Source organism: Parasteatoda tepidariorum, chromosome 2 (genome assembly GCF_043381705.1).
Source record: "Parasteatoda tepidariorum isolate YZ-2023 chromosome 2, CAS_Ptep_4.0, whole genome shotgun sequence".
NCBI classification, from domain to species: Eukaryota; Metazoa; Arthropoda; class Arachnida; order Araneae; family Theridiidae; genus Parasteatoda; species Parasteatoda tepidariorum.
Window position 1 is genome coordinate 48,722,473 of NC_092205.1, and position 15,386 is coordinate 48,737,858.

General features: G+C 28.4%; 2 protein-coding genes across 3 annotated transcripts in view; both read right to left on the minus strand.

Annotated features, from left to right (window-relative positions):
- LOC107454561 (complement factor B-like) overlaps positions 1 to 9,866 on the minus strand; it is a 40,373-nt gene extending 30,507 nt beyond the window's left edge. The window contains exons 1-6 of the mRNA XM_016071795.4: positions 9,504 to 9,866; positions 6,633 to 6,719; positions 5,189 to 5,380; positions 3,879 to 4,088; positions 2,310 to 2,486; positions 115 to 309 (exon numbers count right to left, since the gene is read on the minus strand). Coding sequence (XP_015927281.1) covers positions 115 to 309; positions 2,310 to 2,486; positions 3,879 to 4,088; positions 5,189 to 5,380; positions 6,633 to 6,711 — 853 coding nt within the window. The 5' untranslated portion in view covers positions 6,712 to 6,719; positions 9,504 to 9,866. The remainder of the gene's footprint in view (positions 1 to 114; positions 310 to 2,309; positions 2,487 to 3,878; positions 4,089 to 5,188; positions 5,381 to 6,632; positions 6,720 to 9,503) is intronic.
- A 1,272-nt stretch (positions 9,867 to 11,138) lies between these two features.
- LOC107454566 (uncharacterized) overlaps positions 11,139 to 15,386 on the minus strand; it is a 92,886-nt gene continuing 88,638 nt past the window's right edge. For both annotated transcript variants that reach the window (XM_016071810.4, XM_071177558.1), the window contains exon 10: positions 11,139 to 13,601. In XM_016071810.4, the coding sequence (XP_015927296.1) occupies positions 13,405 to 13,601 (197 nt within the window). In that variant the 3' untranslated portion in view covers positions 11,139 to 13,404. The remainder of the gene's footprint in view (positions 13,602 to 15,386) is intronic.

Below are 15,386 nucleotides of genomic sequence, written 5' to 3' on the forward strand. Positions count from 1 at the left end.
CTTCAGCATTAAACAAAACATTATGCATAAAGGTAAATTTTTTAAGATTTGATCTAAGAACTAATTTAAAATATTGAGACATTTCTTTTATTGTTGATTTTTTTTAATATTTACCTGTACATTCTCCGAATTCTTCCTCCCATTGTCCCTCTTCTTCGCACATTATGAACTGTGATACACCCTTGTAAGAATAGCCAAGTTCACATATTATCTCAATTTCGTCATATGGTCGATAGTAATCGCCTTCTTTTTCACCTTTAGGTACGCCATGTGGAATACCAGGTGGCAATTCGCAATAATCACTCAAAGCTGAAAATTTAATAATACTTCCTATCATAATTATTCAACAGACACGGTTAGAAAAGTTACACACTATATATGATAAATAATAATAATATGTAATTATATGTATATATTACCGGAAATGTATGAAACGCCGGCATTCTATAAAATGTCTGACGTTTTTAAATAAACTATGAAAAATTGAAATTATTATTGTACTTTATCTAAGCATTATATTTAATACCTGGAATATTCTTTTGGCAAAGTATTAAATCAGGTTATGATAAGATATTTTGGAATTTAAAAGTTGTAATATTCTTTGGTTTAGAGAATATAAATACTGAGAAGAAGGCTCATTATTATTTTCTCTATTTTTCTTTCTTTCTTTTTTTATTATTATTATAGTTAAGTTGACAAACAAATTGTAATAACATCTTCTTTGTTTGATAATTCGATTTCTTATGAAACATAAGCTTCAATTTAACCGGCTTAATTGGTTAATATTAATAATATCTGATTAGGAAAACATTAGTTATGAACCCTAACCCTTAAAATTAAAATAACAAAACGTTGGTGATTGGACAACTGGACAATAACTCTTCTACTTACATACAACGGCAAGTCTTATACCGGGAAATATCTCTCTCTTTACTTTAAAAAAGAAATATCATTGAATAGAATGCTTGGGAAATAGCTCTTTAAAAACATCGGTGTACGAAATACCGGACTATTGCCCTTTAGAAAAAGAATTAACTTAATATCAGGCAATTGTTCATACACTCCTGCCTGGTTTTTAATTATATATGCTGATCACTAAAATTTTGTACCTTTCTTATAAAGAAAATGATGAATGATAGGCAGCGTATGACATTTTTGCTCATCTTATATTTTGTCAGAATATATAGAATGCCTGGTTTCAAACATCATCGGTACCATACGTATTGTTTCTACAGTTAAGGAATGATAATGTAAAATAAAAAATATACATTCTAAATTTATTTCCTAAATAGGGGATATAATTATTGATGGACATCAACCATCAATTGGGATTTTTTGGTGAGGTTTGGATAGTACAAGTTAAACAGTATGATATTTCAAAATTATAAGCGCATGGTGAAGTTTTCATAATTGAGGAGATGTCAAAAATTTTTTTTAAAAATTTCCCAATCGTAGAGTAAAAGATTATGTTAATTACAGAATATCAACATGATTGGCGTTTCACGGTACTTTCGATTCAGGGTATTTTTTAAGTGTTCAGTGTGAGGATAAAAACGGACTATGAATAACTTCTTATCTAATGATCGAATCTTTACATTCTAAGGCTCACTCTAAATAATTCGAAGGGATGGCCTCAAATATGCTAATTAATTAATGCAGACGAAATCATCGAAATAAATTACGAAATCAGACGCAAAAACTTACTTTCTCTGGATAAGTATACTTTTTTTGACGGATTTGGACGGACATTTAAGATATAGGGGGTAGCCGCAATCTGGGAAATATGGTCACAATAGTTTTTATCAGTAGAGCAATCGAAAATTTGAACCCCTCAATATTAATTTAATAGATAGATAATTAAATATAATTCAATGCAAAAAATAACTCTTAGTAAATATTTTTTTTAAATTCTTTTATTTAATAACAGTCAAAAAATTTTGAATTGTAAGGTAATACAAATTTTTGCATCATTTTAAATAATGAAATTTTACTCTGCAGATTACAATATTTGAGCAAAATCAGTCGAATATTTCCTAACAAATTAAATTTTAAAAATACGACTTTTTTAAAATTACCGAATTATAAAAATAATAAATATTAATTATGTAAATTACAAAATATCAATATCATTGGTGATTCACGGTACTTTCGATTCATGGTACTTTTTTAAGTGTATTTGCGTGTTAGCGGCAAAGTAATTAAGAGAATTATTCTTTCGGGGATTTTTATACTAGAAAATTAACAGAATCTTCATTTTTATATATGATTAAAATACGTAATTATAAAATATTAGAATAAAAAATATTTACGTCGACAGAGGGGTCTTGGAGAACTCCATCTGCCACCCGGTAAACATTCGATTCTGTCTTTTCCAACAATCTCAAACTCATCATTGCAGGAGTATTCCAGAACGCTGCCAACAAAGAAGGAATTTGCAATCCTTTCACCATCCGCTGAGACACCAGGATCGGGACACGATTCCTTTTCTGATAATCGTAAAATTTTTAAAGTGCATTTAAATTATAATTTGCACAAGAGCATTAATAATTTGAGAAATAAAATCCTTAAAATTAGATGGTTTTAAGGTAATTTTATGCATGACTTACATTTAAAAAATTTAGATATTAAAATAATCATTATATTGCAAAATAAATAAGGAAATAAATAAAATTTATAAAACACTCTTAGAATTTACACTGGAAACTGGACAAAATCTAGCAACTAAAATTATTTAAATGTAAAATGTATTTTCTATGTCTAAAGTCGATTTGCTACTCACAATAAATAAAAGATGCATAGGCTGTGGATCTATACCTAATTTAATTAGACAAAAAGGTTGTTTGGAGAAAAATGTGTTTAAAATATTTTGTTCAATTGGGTATAATATGAAAAAAACACAACTACTTCGATTTAGTAGGAACAACATATGACGCAATGCTAAACGAATGGAATTTAGTTGTTGTTTATTTAGTTATTGTTATCAGTAGTTGTTATTTGTTTTAGTTGTTGTTGTTGTTTATTTAGTTGTATTTAGTTTCAATAACTTTTCTTTATAATGCAATAAAATCTGGCGAGCAGCTATTTGAACGATCGAACACTTCGTTTGTTTATTTGTGGCTTGAAGTTAGGCTCGCAGAAAATGCCGTTCATGGGTTAAATTTAGTAGGAACAACACAACCTGTGACGTAGGCTATATTATACCCAATTAACAAAATTTTTAAGGGTATCTTTAAGAAACAGAAGAGCAAGAATATTTTACTGTAACTACACAATGACTTGTTTTGATACTTATTAAATTTACCTTTCATTTTCTTCTTTGCGATTGCATGAATGCGTACGATGAGGATTATAATCCTCATCAGTACAACACGACTGCCTAGGAAGGGCCATGACTATCGTTTGAAAAGTTTTTCTGTGGATGTAAATAGTCCTCCAATTCTCAACTTTTTTAGCATTCCAAAATCTCTTGCTACTGCCCCTGTCCATCGCAACTTGGATGTCCTTTTCCTCTGTGTCCCCAGGGCTTTACCAAAACGAGCCCTTTTACTGTATTTAAATAGTTCAATTTTAAACACACGATCAATCTAGTTTAATCTATTCAGCTAGTTAAGTTTTATAGTGTTTAAGTCTTTTATAGTATCTATATATCAGTATTGTACCGTTTTATATTTTCTTTTACATCTCCAAGAATAGCGCTTCAAATCTTCCGCTCTTACGTACTCAAAAATGCCTTCCCAGATCTTGTCGATGTTCACCATGTCTCAGAGCCATAGGTTTAATAAGGATTTTATAGAACAAGAATTTAGTTTTCTATAAATTAATTATGTCTTAAAAAGATATTTTAACTCATATAAAAGTCATTGTTGGCAGATACTTACCCTTACAACCTGGAATATCTCCTTCCCACACCGCACTATTCTTTTGAGAAGATAAACTACACGTGAGTATTGAAGTAGTGGAATTCACCATTTCAAATCCCTCATCGCAGAAGTACTCAACAGTAGAGCCAAACGTTGGCAAGTTTGTAGTACCACTATTGATTTTGTAGCTACCATTTTCAATTGATGTGGGAGCACCACAAGTCATTTCTGAAACAGAAATAAATTTTATATAAATTGCATTTCATGTTGTTGCGAGGCTTGACATTTAGTATGGATGGAGCTGTGCTCAGGGGATAGAGCGTTCGCCTTACAATGAGGTGAACCGGATTCGAATCCCAGCGATGGCCGGTCGATACGAATTCAGCACCTGGCTAAAAGTGTGTGGTAGACGGATCATGGGTTAGAGTTCCCTTGCCTTAGGGCTAATCGTGGGAGGTTTTCGTGATTTTCCTCTCTGTGTAACACAAATGCTGGTTAGTTCCATCAAGAAGTCTTCCACGAAAGCAATTTTCTCCCAATAGTTGATCCAGGAGTTCCATTGTCTTCTGGTTTGGGAGCAAAATTACAAGGCTACGGAGTTATACATCAGTAGTCGCAAACCCAAAATTGGGTCGTCTGTTCAACGACGGTTTTGAAATTAGTATGTACGGTGTTTTCAATATAAATGTATGAAATAAATAAATAATAATAATAAAATTAAAAAGAAACAAAAAACAAATCTCGATCTCATTACTTTTACGATTTCTGGTTTTAAAAAAATTAAAAGCTGCTTTCTACAGCTTATTGTGTGAGGCGATGTTTCCACACATAATTTTGTTGAAGTAAATAATAATATTTCTAAGCTCAAATCTGTTGCCTTTCATAAGATATTAATGTTATTAAGATCTTGGTGAGTTTGAAGTGAGAATTTGTTTTAGTTACTAATAGATATATTGCTAAAAAAGGCGACATGATTGCTCTATTAGGAGAGAACTCGAGTTTTTTGCTGTTTTGATTTGATTTCTTTTTAAGTTGTTTTATTACTATTTGTTTTCTTTATTACTATTTGTTCTACTATTTCTTCTAACAGTGCACCGTGCATACGTTAAGTGTTAAAGTACCGAGTTAAGTACCGAGACAAAGGTTATTTTGCAAATTATAATTTAGAACACACTCTACAGTAAGAGGTCTTGAGACTTCATAATACTCAAATTCAATGACGTCAATATTACGCTAATACTTAAATGTACAAAAATAAATTGTAGATTTTAAACTATTTATTTCAGTATGTTAAGTTAGGAAATTATTTAATTTTCAAATTGTCATACTTAAGCAACTTGGCTTGGTGTCGGTCCATTCGTTTGAAAAGCAAAATATTGTCTGTGAACCTCTAAGTGTGTATCCATGATTGCATCTGAATCGGAGGCGGTAATTTTCAGGAACAGAAGTTATGTTTGAGTCCAGTTTTGTTTGGTATATAATTCTTCCATTAGCCAGTTTTTTCCTTGGTAACGGACAATCTGAAACAAGGAAAATATGTAGATTATTATATAGATCCCAAAGTCTGTTTCAATGTTGGGTTCATGCAGTGTTGTAATGACACATTTTTTAGTTAGAGTACATTAAAATTTCCAGCATTTTATGTAAGTGAGCCAAGAAAATAAGGGGGCTGCCATTTAAAACTTTTGATTCGATTGATCAGATCTTCACGTTCTAGGACTCAATCCTAGTAGTTCAAGGGGTGGTTTAACATATGCTAATTAATTAGTGCAAACCATATAATTTACGAAATCAGACACAAAAAGATTGATTACTCTGAATAAACATGTTTTTATTTCGACTGATTCTGACCCTAAACTATAGGGGATAGCCGCTATCTGGAAAATATGATCTCAATAGTTTGATCAGGAGAGCGGTCCAAAGTTTACACTTCTTAAAGTTAATTATATTTTTTTGCGTTTTTAGTAATATCTCACTTCTTAAATGGATTTAAACTTTTTAATTCACAATTCGTTTATCCAAAGATAAATTCCATGGAGTAATTTCATTTGAGTAAATATTTATTATTTTATTTAACAATAGTTGGAAAATGTTTTGAAAAGGTTTACAAATTTTCACACCATTTTAAAGAATGTAATTTTGCATAGCAAAATACAAATTGTAGCTTAATCGGTCGATTTCTATCATTTTCGTACATTTTTAAAAAATAATTTAACATGTCGAAGTGTTATAGGAACTATTTTTTCGTTTAAAATTCTCTTAATTGTGAATATTTTAAAATAAGCTTTTTCTTATTTTATTTAAATTTATAGCATTATTAAATGCTATACAAAAAAGTCAGTCATTACAAAATTTCAAGAATCTTACATATGTATTAATTTTTATTCCATTTAAATTTTAAATATATATATTTACAGTAATTCAAAAAAAAAATGTTCTGATCGACCATATCACCGAATACCCTTTTTTTCCAATATTTTCAGCAAGCTTTGCTCTTCTCGTTTTTGCCCTTAGTTACTAATAGAAAATTTAGAATCTTACAATGATTAATATATGCATTCATTGTAAAACGAAAAATACGGGTTTTTATCGAAAAGCCAGTTGCATTAGGCTGTTCCTTCCACTATCTTTTCTTGATAATGGAGATAGCATTTAGAATCATAATCATTTATGTTTTAGAAATGTTTTATGATATGTAAATATAAACAAATTAATCTTTTTTTAGTTCAATCGTGATCACTCAATATATATAACAAAAAGTATCTACATTACCTGCACGTATTATACTTATGAGAGATATCAGCAGTATAATGACTCCAATGATTGATAGATAAAGTTTATTATTCATCATACCATTCCCTGGAAAAAAAGGAAATTAAAAAAAAAAGATTTAAATTAGATTCATGTATCTCTCTAAAAAATCGTAAGTGACGTAGTCTTGTCTATCCAACTTAATGTTACATTTTATTTTATTGCGCGGAAGAATCAAAAAGATACTTGAAATTATGAAGATGTATAGATAACTGGTACTAGTAGAAATGTTTACAAGATGAAATAAGAGATTTTTACATTTGTTAATTAGTACAAACAATATTTACTATTAAACCTGTAGTAAGAAATACCATGTGGGTTAATCTGCAACCCAGAAAAAGACAGCTATACAGAGCATTTAAGTTTGACTTCCTGACAGAAACGTATAGATAACTGGTACTCGTAGAAATGTTTACAAGATGAAATAAGAGATTTTTACATTTGTTAATTAGTATAAACAATATTTACTATTAAACTTGCTGTAAGAAATACCATGTGGGTTAATCTGCAACCCAAAAAAATACAGCTATACAGAGCAATTTAAATTTGACTTCCTGACTGAGAAGTTTTTTCATTGTTTACCCAATTTGATCTTAATTTGTTATTCAGTATGTTATTGCAATTTCAGAAATATTTTAGCAATTTTTTCTTAGTTTTTTTATTAAACAATTATCATATATCTTTTAAAGCACGAAAAAAAGTAAGTAATTTATCTCTTGAGATGCTTATTTTATAAGTTTACGTTTATTTACTGTAATTAAAAGTAAAAAAGAAAATTGTTTGCCAAAGTTCACTACAGTTTTTCTTTAATTTACTCTAATTTAATTTATTTACTTTAATTTTAATTTAAAGATAAAATATACAACACAAGTGCTACAAATAATCATTATGAAACCATTTAATCAAACCCGAATAAACAACAGCTTTGTTTTCAAAAAAAAAGAAAGAAAAGAAAATAAGAGAAAGAGTTCATTAAAAGTGATAAAAGCCCCATTCTAAGCAGGAAATGGTTTTAATAAAAATAAGCATGAAATGATTTTAATTAATTCTTTTACAGATCTGTTAATGATTTTATTGCAGTTAAAAATTATTGTGGTTTCAAAATCAGAAATAAGATAATACATTACATAGATAATATATTACAAGAAAATATATTACTGGAAAAAAAACCAAAGCAGTTATTCAATTTTTGACACAATTTCTATATGCAATGGTAAAATAAAAAAAAAAATTTTTTTTTTAGTTTTAATTTTAATTTATAGCATGAACTAACTATAGTTTTCGTTTTTTTCCCAACGGAGTTAACTTTAAAAAAGGCGTAATATAACTAGAACTAAAATTATTTGTTAATTTACATAATAAGTTTGAAGTATTTTTTTTTACTTCTTTCTTTTGTAACTATGTATAAACTTTAAAAAATATTAATTCCTACCAGCTTGCAAGTTTTACTGTAGAGTAAAAAAAGATAATTGAAAATACTGAAAAAATGTTGCTTGAAATTAAATTTGTCTCATAAAATGAGTTAGATAATAGATAAAAATAAGCACATTAGAAAATAACGAATGAAATTATTTTAAATTTTTTCCTGCTTAAAAATGATATGTATTATTAACTTGATATCAGAAACTTTCAAATCAATTTTAACTTTATTTTGCAATAATGATAGTCATACATATTAACATAAATTGTTTGATGAATATAATAAGCAAGCTGATAACTTTTAAATACTTTATTTCATTATTAGTACGTTTTTCGGGAAATAAAATGTTTCTTATTTTAAATGATTTAAATAATTCAATCACAAATCTATTTCTTGAAACTCACGCAAATCAATTGTTTATAAAAAAATATTAAAAAATATCTTTTTTAATAATATTTTTTAGAATATAATTTAATGAAAATTTTCGCTTCATCAGCTTAATTAAGAAAATTTGATTGTTACACAATTAATAGATAATTTTTAATACTAGCCGCCTTCGACGACCTGCTTGATCACCTTTCAGAATTACCTTAGGCAGCATATAAACTTTAATCGTAACATAGCCGAATGCACAGCACACTTTTTATATACGATTATTTCCGATTGATCCTCCAATTTCAAACAATATAGTAACCTATTTTTTTCACCGTCTAACTGTTGTCCGCGCAGAAGTACTTCGATTTCAGTTCTTACTATTTTCAAGGAATGTCCACGATATTGTACAAGTCCTTTATGTGTTGAATTTTAGTAATAATTTAAAATCTGTCCGGGAGCCATTAAATAACACAAACTTCCGTAAGTATGAGTTCGGTACATTTCATAATAATAGGCAGCAGAAATATTAATATTATTTCCATCACTGTCATGAATTAAGATGAAAAACTCATCCCTACGCTCAATTACTTGCTGTACTACTTCCTCACGCACCTCTCGATCCTGAACTTGAGTATCGTGTAATATATATGTGCTATTGCGCGAAAAAGGCAAGCTTCGTTATCAAACAATAGGTATGACATTGTACGGCATCATAGCATCGTTTAGGTTTAAAACTTCTAAAGCCACTTCAGAAAGGATTAATATAAATAGTTACTTTGTAACTAAGTTTTTTTTCTCTATAAAATTACAAAATTATTCTAACTAATAAATTATTCAACACTACTTAAATTATTTAAGACAACCTAACAAAATTGATAATAACTATAGTATTGCCAATACCAGAGTTTATGGTGTCACATAAGATTATATATACATATATTATTTGAAATATATAAAAATCCAAGCAACTTAATGGGTGTTTTAAGCATATAAATACAGTGCTATTTAAATGTTATGATTACGAAGCATTCTCTTACCTTTATATGTTTTGTAAATGCGTGATGGTAATATGTATCTTTATTTAATCCATCTTTTACAAGTGATAGTCGATGGAAGACGCAGCTTTTAAAAATAACAATTACTTCCGAAAAAATGAGTGTTATCGTTCTTACGTTTTAGTTCCTTCCCGAGAAATAGGAAAGGAAGGTCGCTACTCCGGGTCATTAGGTGAAGCATCTACGCAGATTAGATCGCTGATATTAATTTGTCTACTTTCATTTTGCATTCGATGTATCAAAACGTTGGTTTAAATCGATAGCTTATAAAAGTACACTACATGAAAGATTTTGTTAAGTCCATACGATACAGTCGGTGATGGAAAATATTTGTCCCTTTCCCAAAGAATATTTGTTGGCTCATTGCCCTTAGACACTTATTGAGACCTTGGTAAGGAAGTATTTTGTTTTATCTAAATAAATATATAGTCTCTATGCTTAAAACTTTATAGATAAAAATTTTACATTCTCTGTATTTCCGCTACACACCAACTAAGCATTTGTTTCGGATATATTTCAGAAAAATAATTTTACAATCAGACAAAAATATTTTTTTCAATTAATATAAGTTTTAAATTATCTCAAACATTTTTTTGATGGACAATTGCTTAGTGCTCAGTGGGAGCAAATTTTTAAAGAACTATTAAACACTATCGTTACTCAGGTTGTCCAGTAATCATCACTCCCTAATTCTTTTTTTTTTTTTTTTAAATGCTTCTCAAAAATGAATTATAAAGTTTCACGCTCACATTAGTATTTAAATAAAGAAAAACGAACATGTTTTTATTTTGTAACCGGCATTGAACAGTCGTCGGTATTCTAAATTAACAACTATCAATATTCAACTCCTTAGCCTTGTAGTTTTGAATTCAGAAGACAGGGCAACTTCTGGATCAAGTAATGGGGGACATTTGAATAAGGGCAGGAGTTTTGGATGGAACTAACCTGCATTTCAATTACATGGAGAGAAAAACCACGAAAACCTCTCATAGTTAGTCCGATAGCAAGGGGATTCTAACCCATTATCCGTCTATCACTGAGGATATTTTACGTACTGATGGGATTCGAAACTAGGTCACCTCAGTGGGAGGCGAATGCTCTGTCCCCTGAGCCACAACAGCTCTCGAAACAAACAAGCCATCGAAATCTGACTTTGAAAGCGGATGTAAAATACATAAAAACCTAAAACTGTTAACTGAAATTTTTTTTCTTCTAAAATTCGTCGCTTAATCCTTTTGTTGAATTGCCCAAGTAAGCAGGGCTTTCTGCATTTAATGCTCATAAGCGTGTTTTGTTTTCTAAATCAAATATTAGTTTATTTTCTCCAATGTATGTATATATTTTTATCACTTCATTTCTAAAACGATTCAAAAGAATTATAAATTTAGAGCGGTGATTACGAAACACCCTGCATGTGTTTCACCGTAAATATTAAGAATGAGTGAGCTTATTGATTTGTTCTTATTTTTGTTTCCAAAGCAAAAATTACCATATTTGGCTCCGAGAATTAATATATTTTTTAAACCATTCCTAAATAAGGATTAAGATTTTAAGTTTGCATTCCATCAACAAAAAAATTTTTTTTTTCCAAACGGGAATTGAAGAAAAACACCAAAATGCATCAGAAAATATATTTATTTCATATGAGTAAAAACCATATATTTTATACACTTCAGATAAAAACAATAAAAATATATAATTACATATAAAATCTATACACCGTTAAATGCAAAAACACCCTTTCAAAATGTTTCATATTGTTGATATAAAAAATACATTATTGACCAACTTTCATCTCCCGACCATAACATGTAAAAAGTTTGTACAGAGCAAATTAACAATACACATCTTAAACATTTTTAATTCTGCTTTATTTTAAAATTTTTGAAAGTTTTCGTTACATTTTTTAAAAATGTTTCATTCTCATTCTTTAGCTTAGCCTGCACCGCACCCTTAACCTCTAACAGAATTGGAAGAAGAAAAAAACATATTGGTTGCGCATGTTTTGTTTCCCATTGTTTTGTTTTCCATCCGTGTCTAAATTCATTCTCTTCTTAAAAATTTTATTTCTAGTTTTCTGGATACAAGCTATTATAGTGATTACAAAAAGTTATCAAAAATTCTTAGGGCACTTTCAAAACAAAAAGCAAATAAAGAATTTATTTCGGCGAAATGTAAGTTTTCTATCAGAGATTAGCGAATTAATGGTTTGTAACCACTCTAATAGCTCAAATTTATGTGTACAGCTACTGAAAACAAAGCTAATTAATAAAATTACAAATAAACTATTTCAAGACTATAAAAGTTATTTTTAAATCATCATTAATTACATCAAAAAACACTGACAGTATAGTCTATTATCGTATAGTATAGAAAGATAGTATTTTTATAAAAAGAGGGAGGACTTATGAACGATAAATTTATTAATATTATACAGTAAATTGTTCGTATAGCCTACTGGTTTTAGCTTTATAGATTAGTATCATAAGTTACAGGTTTAGCTAATTACATAGAACTAACATTCATTAGGTTTAAAAAAATTTATGAGTAACAATGTATATTCGTTAATTTAAGTTTTATAGATAACTGATTAAGGCATTATTGATCACTTTATTAGATATTTTATTAATTAAGTAAATGAGTACTTTCTGTAGAATAAATGGAGCGATATTGTACAGAATTCATTTTATTTAAGCAATAAATAAAGTGCAACTTATTATATAATGACTAATAATGGCGTTATGAAAATAAGCGTGCTATTAGATTTAATTAGTGGTGGTAGTATGTGGTTAAAAATAAGCTTATTTGTTAAAAAAGGTATTAGAGGTTAATAGGCAAGGGCGTGTGAGGCGTTAATAGCTACACATACTCATAAGAAGCTTGAAGTAAACGTAACTGAGAAAATTACGAACCTAAGCATAAAAGAACTACTCCCCATTACTACATAGTAAGTATTAAATAGCTACAAATGCCCTACAACATCGCCCTGCTGGTATTAACGACAGTTAATCATCACTCATAGATAGTTAGTGGCTATTTTTTAATGTTAATTGAAATGAAATTGATTAAGGTAGCTTGGTTATGGTTTAGTATATAAAAGCTATTTCTGATATGTGATAATAACAATAAGCTGAAATGTCATTAAAATCTTAATTTTTTTTTCTATGGATAATAATTTTAAAATGTGTAAAAATATCAATACAAGTACGTGGTTCATATAACATTCTCATTCTAAATTATTTATCAGATTTATATAATATATGTCTAAACTTTGACAGAAACATGATTGTCTTTGGAAAATGATTTACATAAACAAAGCAATGTAATTTTATATATATCTTACAAATAATACTTTATCAATTAAAAAAAGCTAAGATGTTTTTTTCTGCATAAAATCATAACATTTTTATTAAAATTAAATGATATGCCCCAAAAAACTTTAAAATAGCTAACAATTGATAAAGATGTGGTTTTAATATCACAGAGAATTTCAGCGCTATTTGCTTGGATGTAGAGAAAAAAATAATCTATTAAACTTTAATACATAAGTTTAAATTTCACAATATTAATTGAAAAAACATTTCAAATGTTTTTTTTTAATTAATATTTAATTAATTAACAATTACATAACATTTAAAAACATCGAATAATGCTCTTATTTTCTAATATTGTAACTATACAAAAGTTTTACAACTTTTCAGAACTCAAGCAAAATTTCTATAATTACGTTATACTTAAAGCATTCTAATTTCTTGTTTGATTCATAAAAAAGTTTAGTTTTATTTATCAATTTATGAAGCTCATAAACGATGTCTCATTGACCCCTTCCTATGTACAAATTATTTAAATACTGTAAAATTCATTTTTACAAATGCTGCTCAGATTAAATGTCCTTTCTGCATATGTAAGGAAGAACAGTTAATAACATAGTGTTTTTATTGGACATAAGGCGATTCACTTCCATTATGTCTGCATCCTTGACATTAAACCCGTCAATTTCTAAAATTTCATCTCCTATGTCCAGCAAACCGGCTAATTGTTTTTGGGTTTCTTGATCTCTCATTCTGGAGACAAACACTCCTGAAAAATAAAATTAGAACAATAATTAAAAACAATGCAATTGTTAACAACTATTTAATAGTTATTACATTTCTTAAATAGATTTTCCATTGACTTTTATATTTTCATTATTTTTACATAAAATATTTATTATAGTTTCCATATTTTTCAATAATTTTTATATTTTCAATTTTCATAATTAATGTCGAATATTTATTATATTTTCTATATAGATTTTGCATTGATTTTTATATTTTCATAATTAATGTAGAGTATTTATTAATTTTTTAAAATAGATTTTACATTGATTTTTTATAATTGTTATGTTACAACAGGAACAATACCACAATGGAAATACAAAGAAGAATTACTATAGCCAATAACTGCTTTAATGGAATTCGAAAATACGTGAAATCTAATTTAATTCATAGAAAAACAAAAGTTTTGTTATATAAATCTCTTATAAGATCAATTTTAACATATGCTTGTGAAACCTGGACCATATTTTGTACGGATGAGGCTATGTTGGGTACCATTCAGAGAAAGGTCTTGAGAAGTAGTTTTGGAGGAATTCAAAAAAATGGTGAGTGGCATAGAAGATCAAATCTGGAGCTTTATCACCCATATAATAAACCCGAGATTATTAACTTTATTAAACGACAAAGAATAAAATTTTATCAGAATGGACGAAGACCGTACAACAAAAAGAGTTTTCAATGCCAGACCAGTTGGCACATGAAAAAGAGGCAGGCCGAATTTGAGATGTATAGATGGCCTAGAGAGAAAGACCTTTTGGTCTTGAAAACTAAAAATTGGAAAACACTAGCAAAAAAAAAAAAAAAAGGTTAGCCTGGAAAAAAACTTCTTGAAAAGGCCAAGGCCCACCCTGGGCGGTCAAGTCATTGATGATGAATTTTTATGCTAAATGATTATAGTTTCCAAACAGAATTTTCAATGATTTTTTTATATTTTCATTATTATTATGTTTATTAATTATATATTTTGAACAGATTTTTTAAATTCTTTTATACTTTCATTATTAATGTTAAATAGTTATTATATTTTCTAAATCAATTGTGCATTGATTTTTAATTTGAAATTTACAAGAGAGCGTTCTCCTTTTCGAGAGTTTTGATTTGGATTAGCTTTCATTGTTAAAACATTAATGAGCTATTGCTGACGGTCTGGGATTTGCATTTAATGATGAAACGAAGAAACTACACTAGCATAATTTAAATCGGAGGGAAGATTCTGTTATTAATCACCCGGCTTCCACACCACACTCCTCAACCACCCAACCTAGGGAAGAATTTTTCCGCTCAGAAACCGAGGAGACATTACATTAGAGTGGGTTCTGAACTACTAACAAGAGGGATGTACACAACTTGCGAAATTAAATTTCAGATGGAACTTGGTATTTTAGTAATAAACCTTAAAAATAAAAATGTAAAATAAAATTTTTAAAAATTTGAAACAATTAAAAATTTAAGCACAAGTTTTTCGCAAACGGCACAGTTGTAACGTACTTCCTTGATAATTGACGTTTGGAGTTAGTTTCGAGAAAGGAAAAAAAAATCATAAAATTCAACTGATTTCACAGCTATAAAAGATTTTTAAAAATTAAAGAGTTTAAAAATTATTAAAAGGTTAAGCCTTAGCTACGATATAATTAAATAAAAATAGCATATTGTGGGTATTTTTTTTTTCTTGACGAGATAATGGAATAAATTTAAAGTCTGAAAAGGGTATTTTATTACATAACTAGATATTTGTAAAAACTATTTTCCTAAGACAAAACAAAATGGT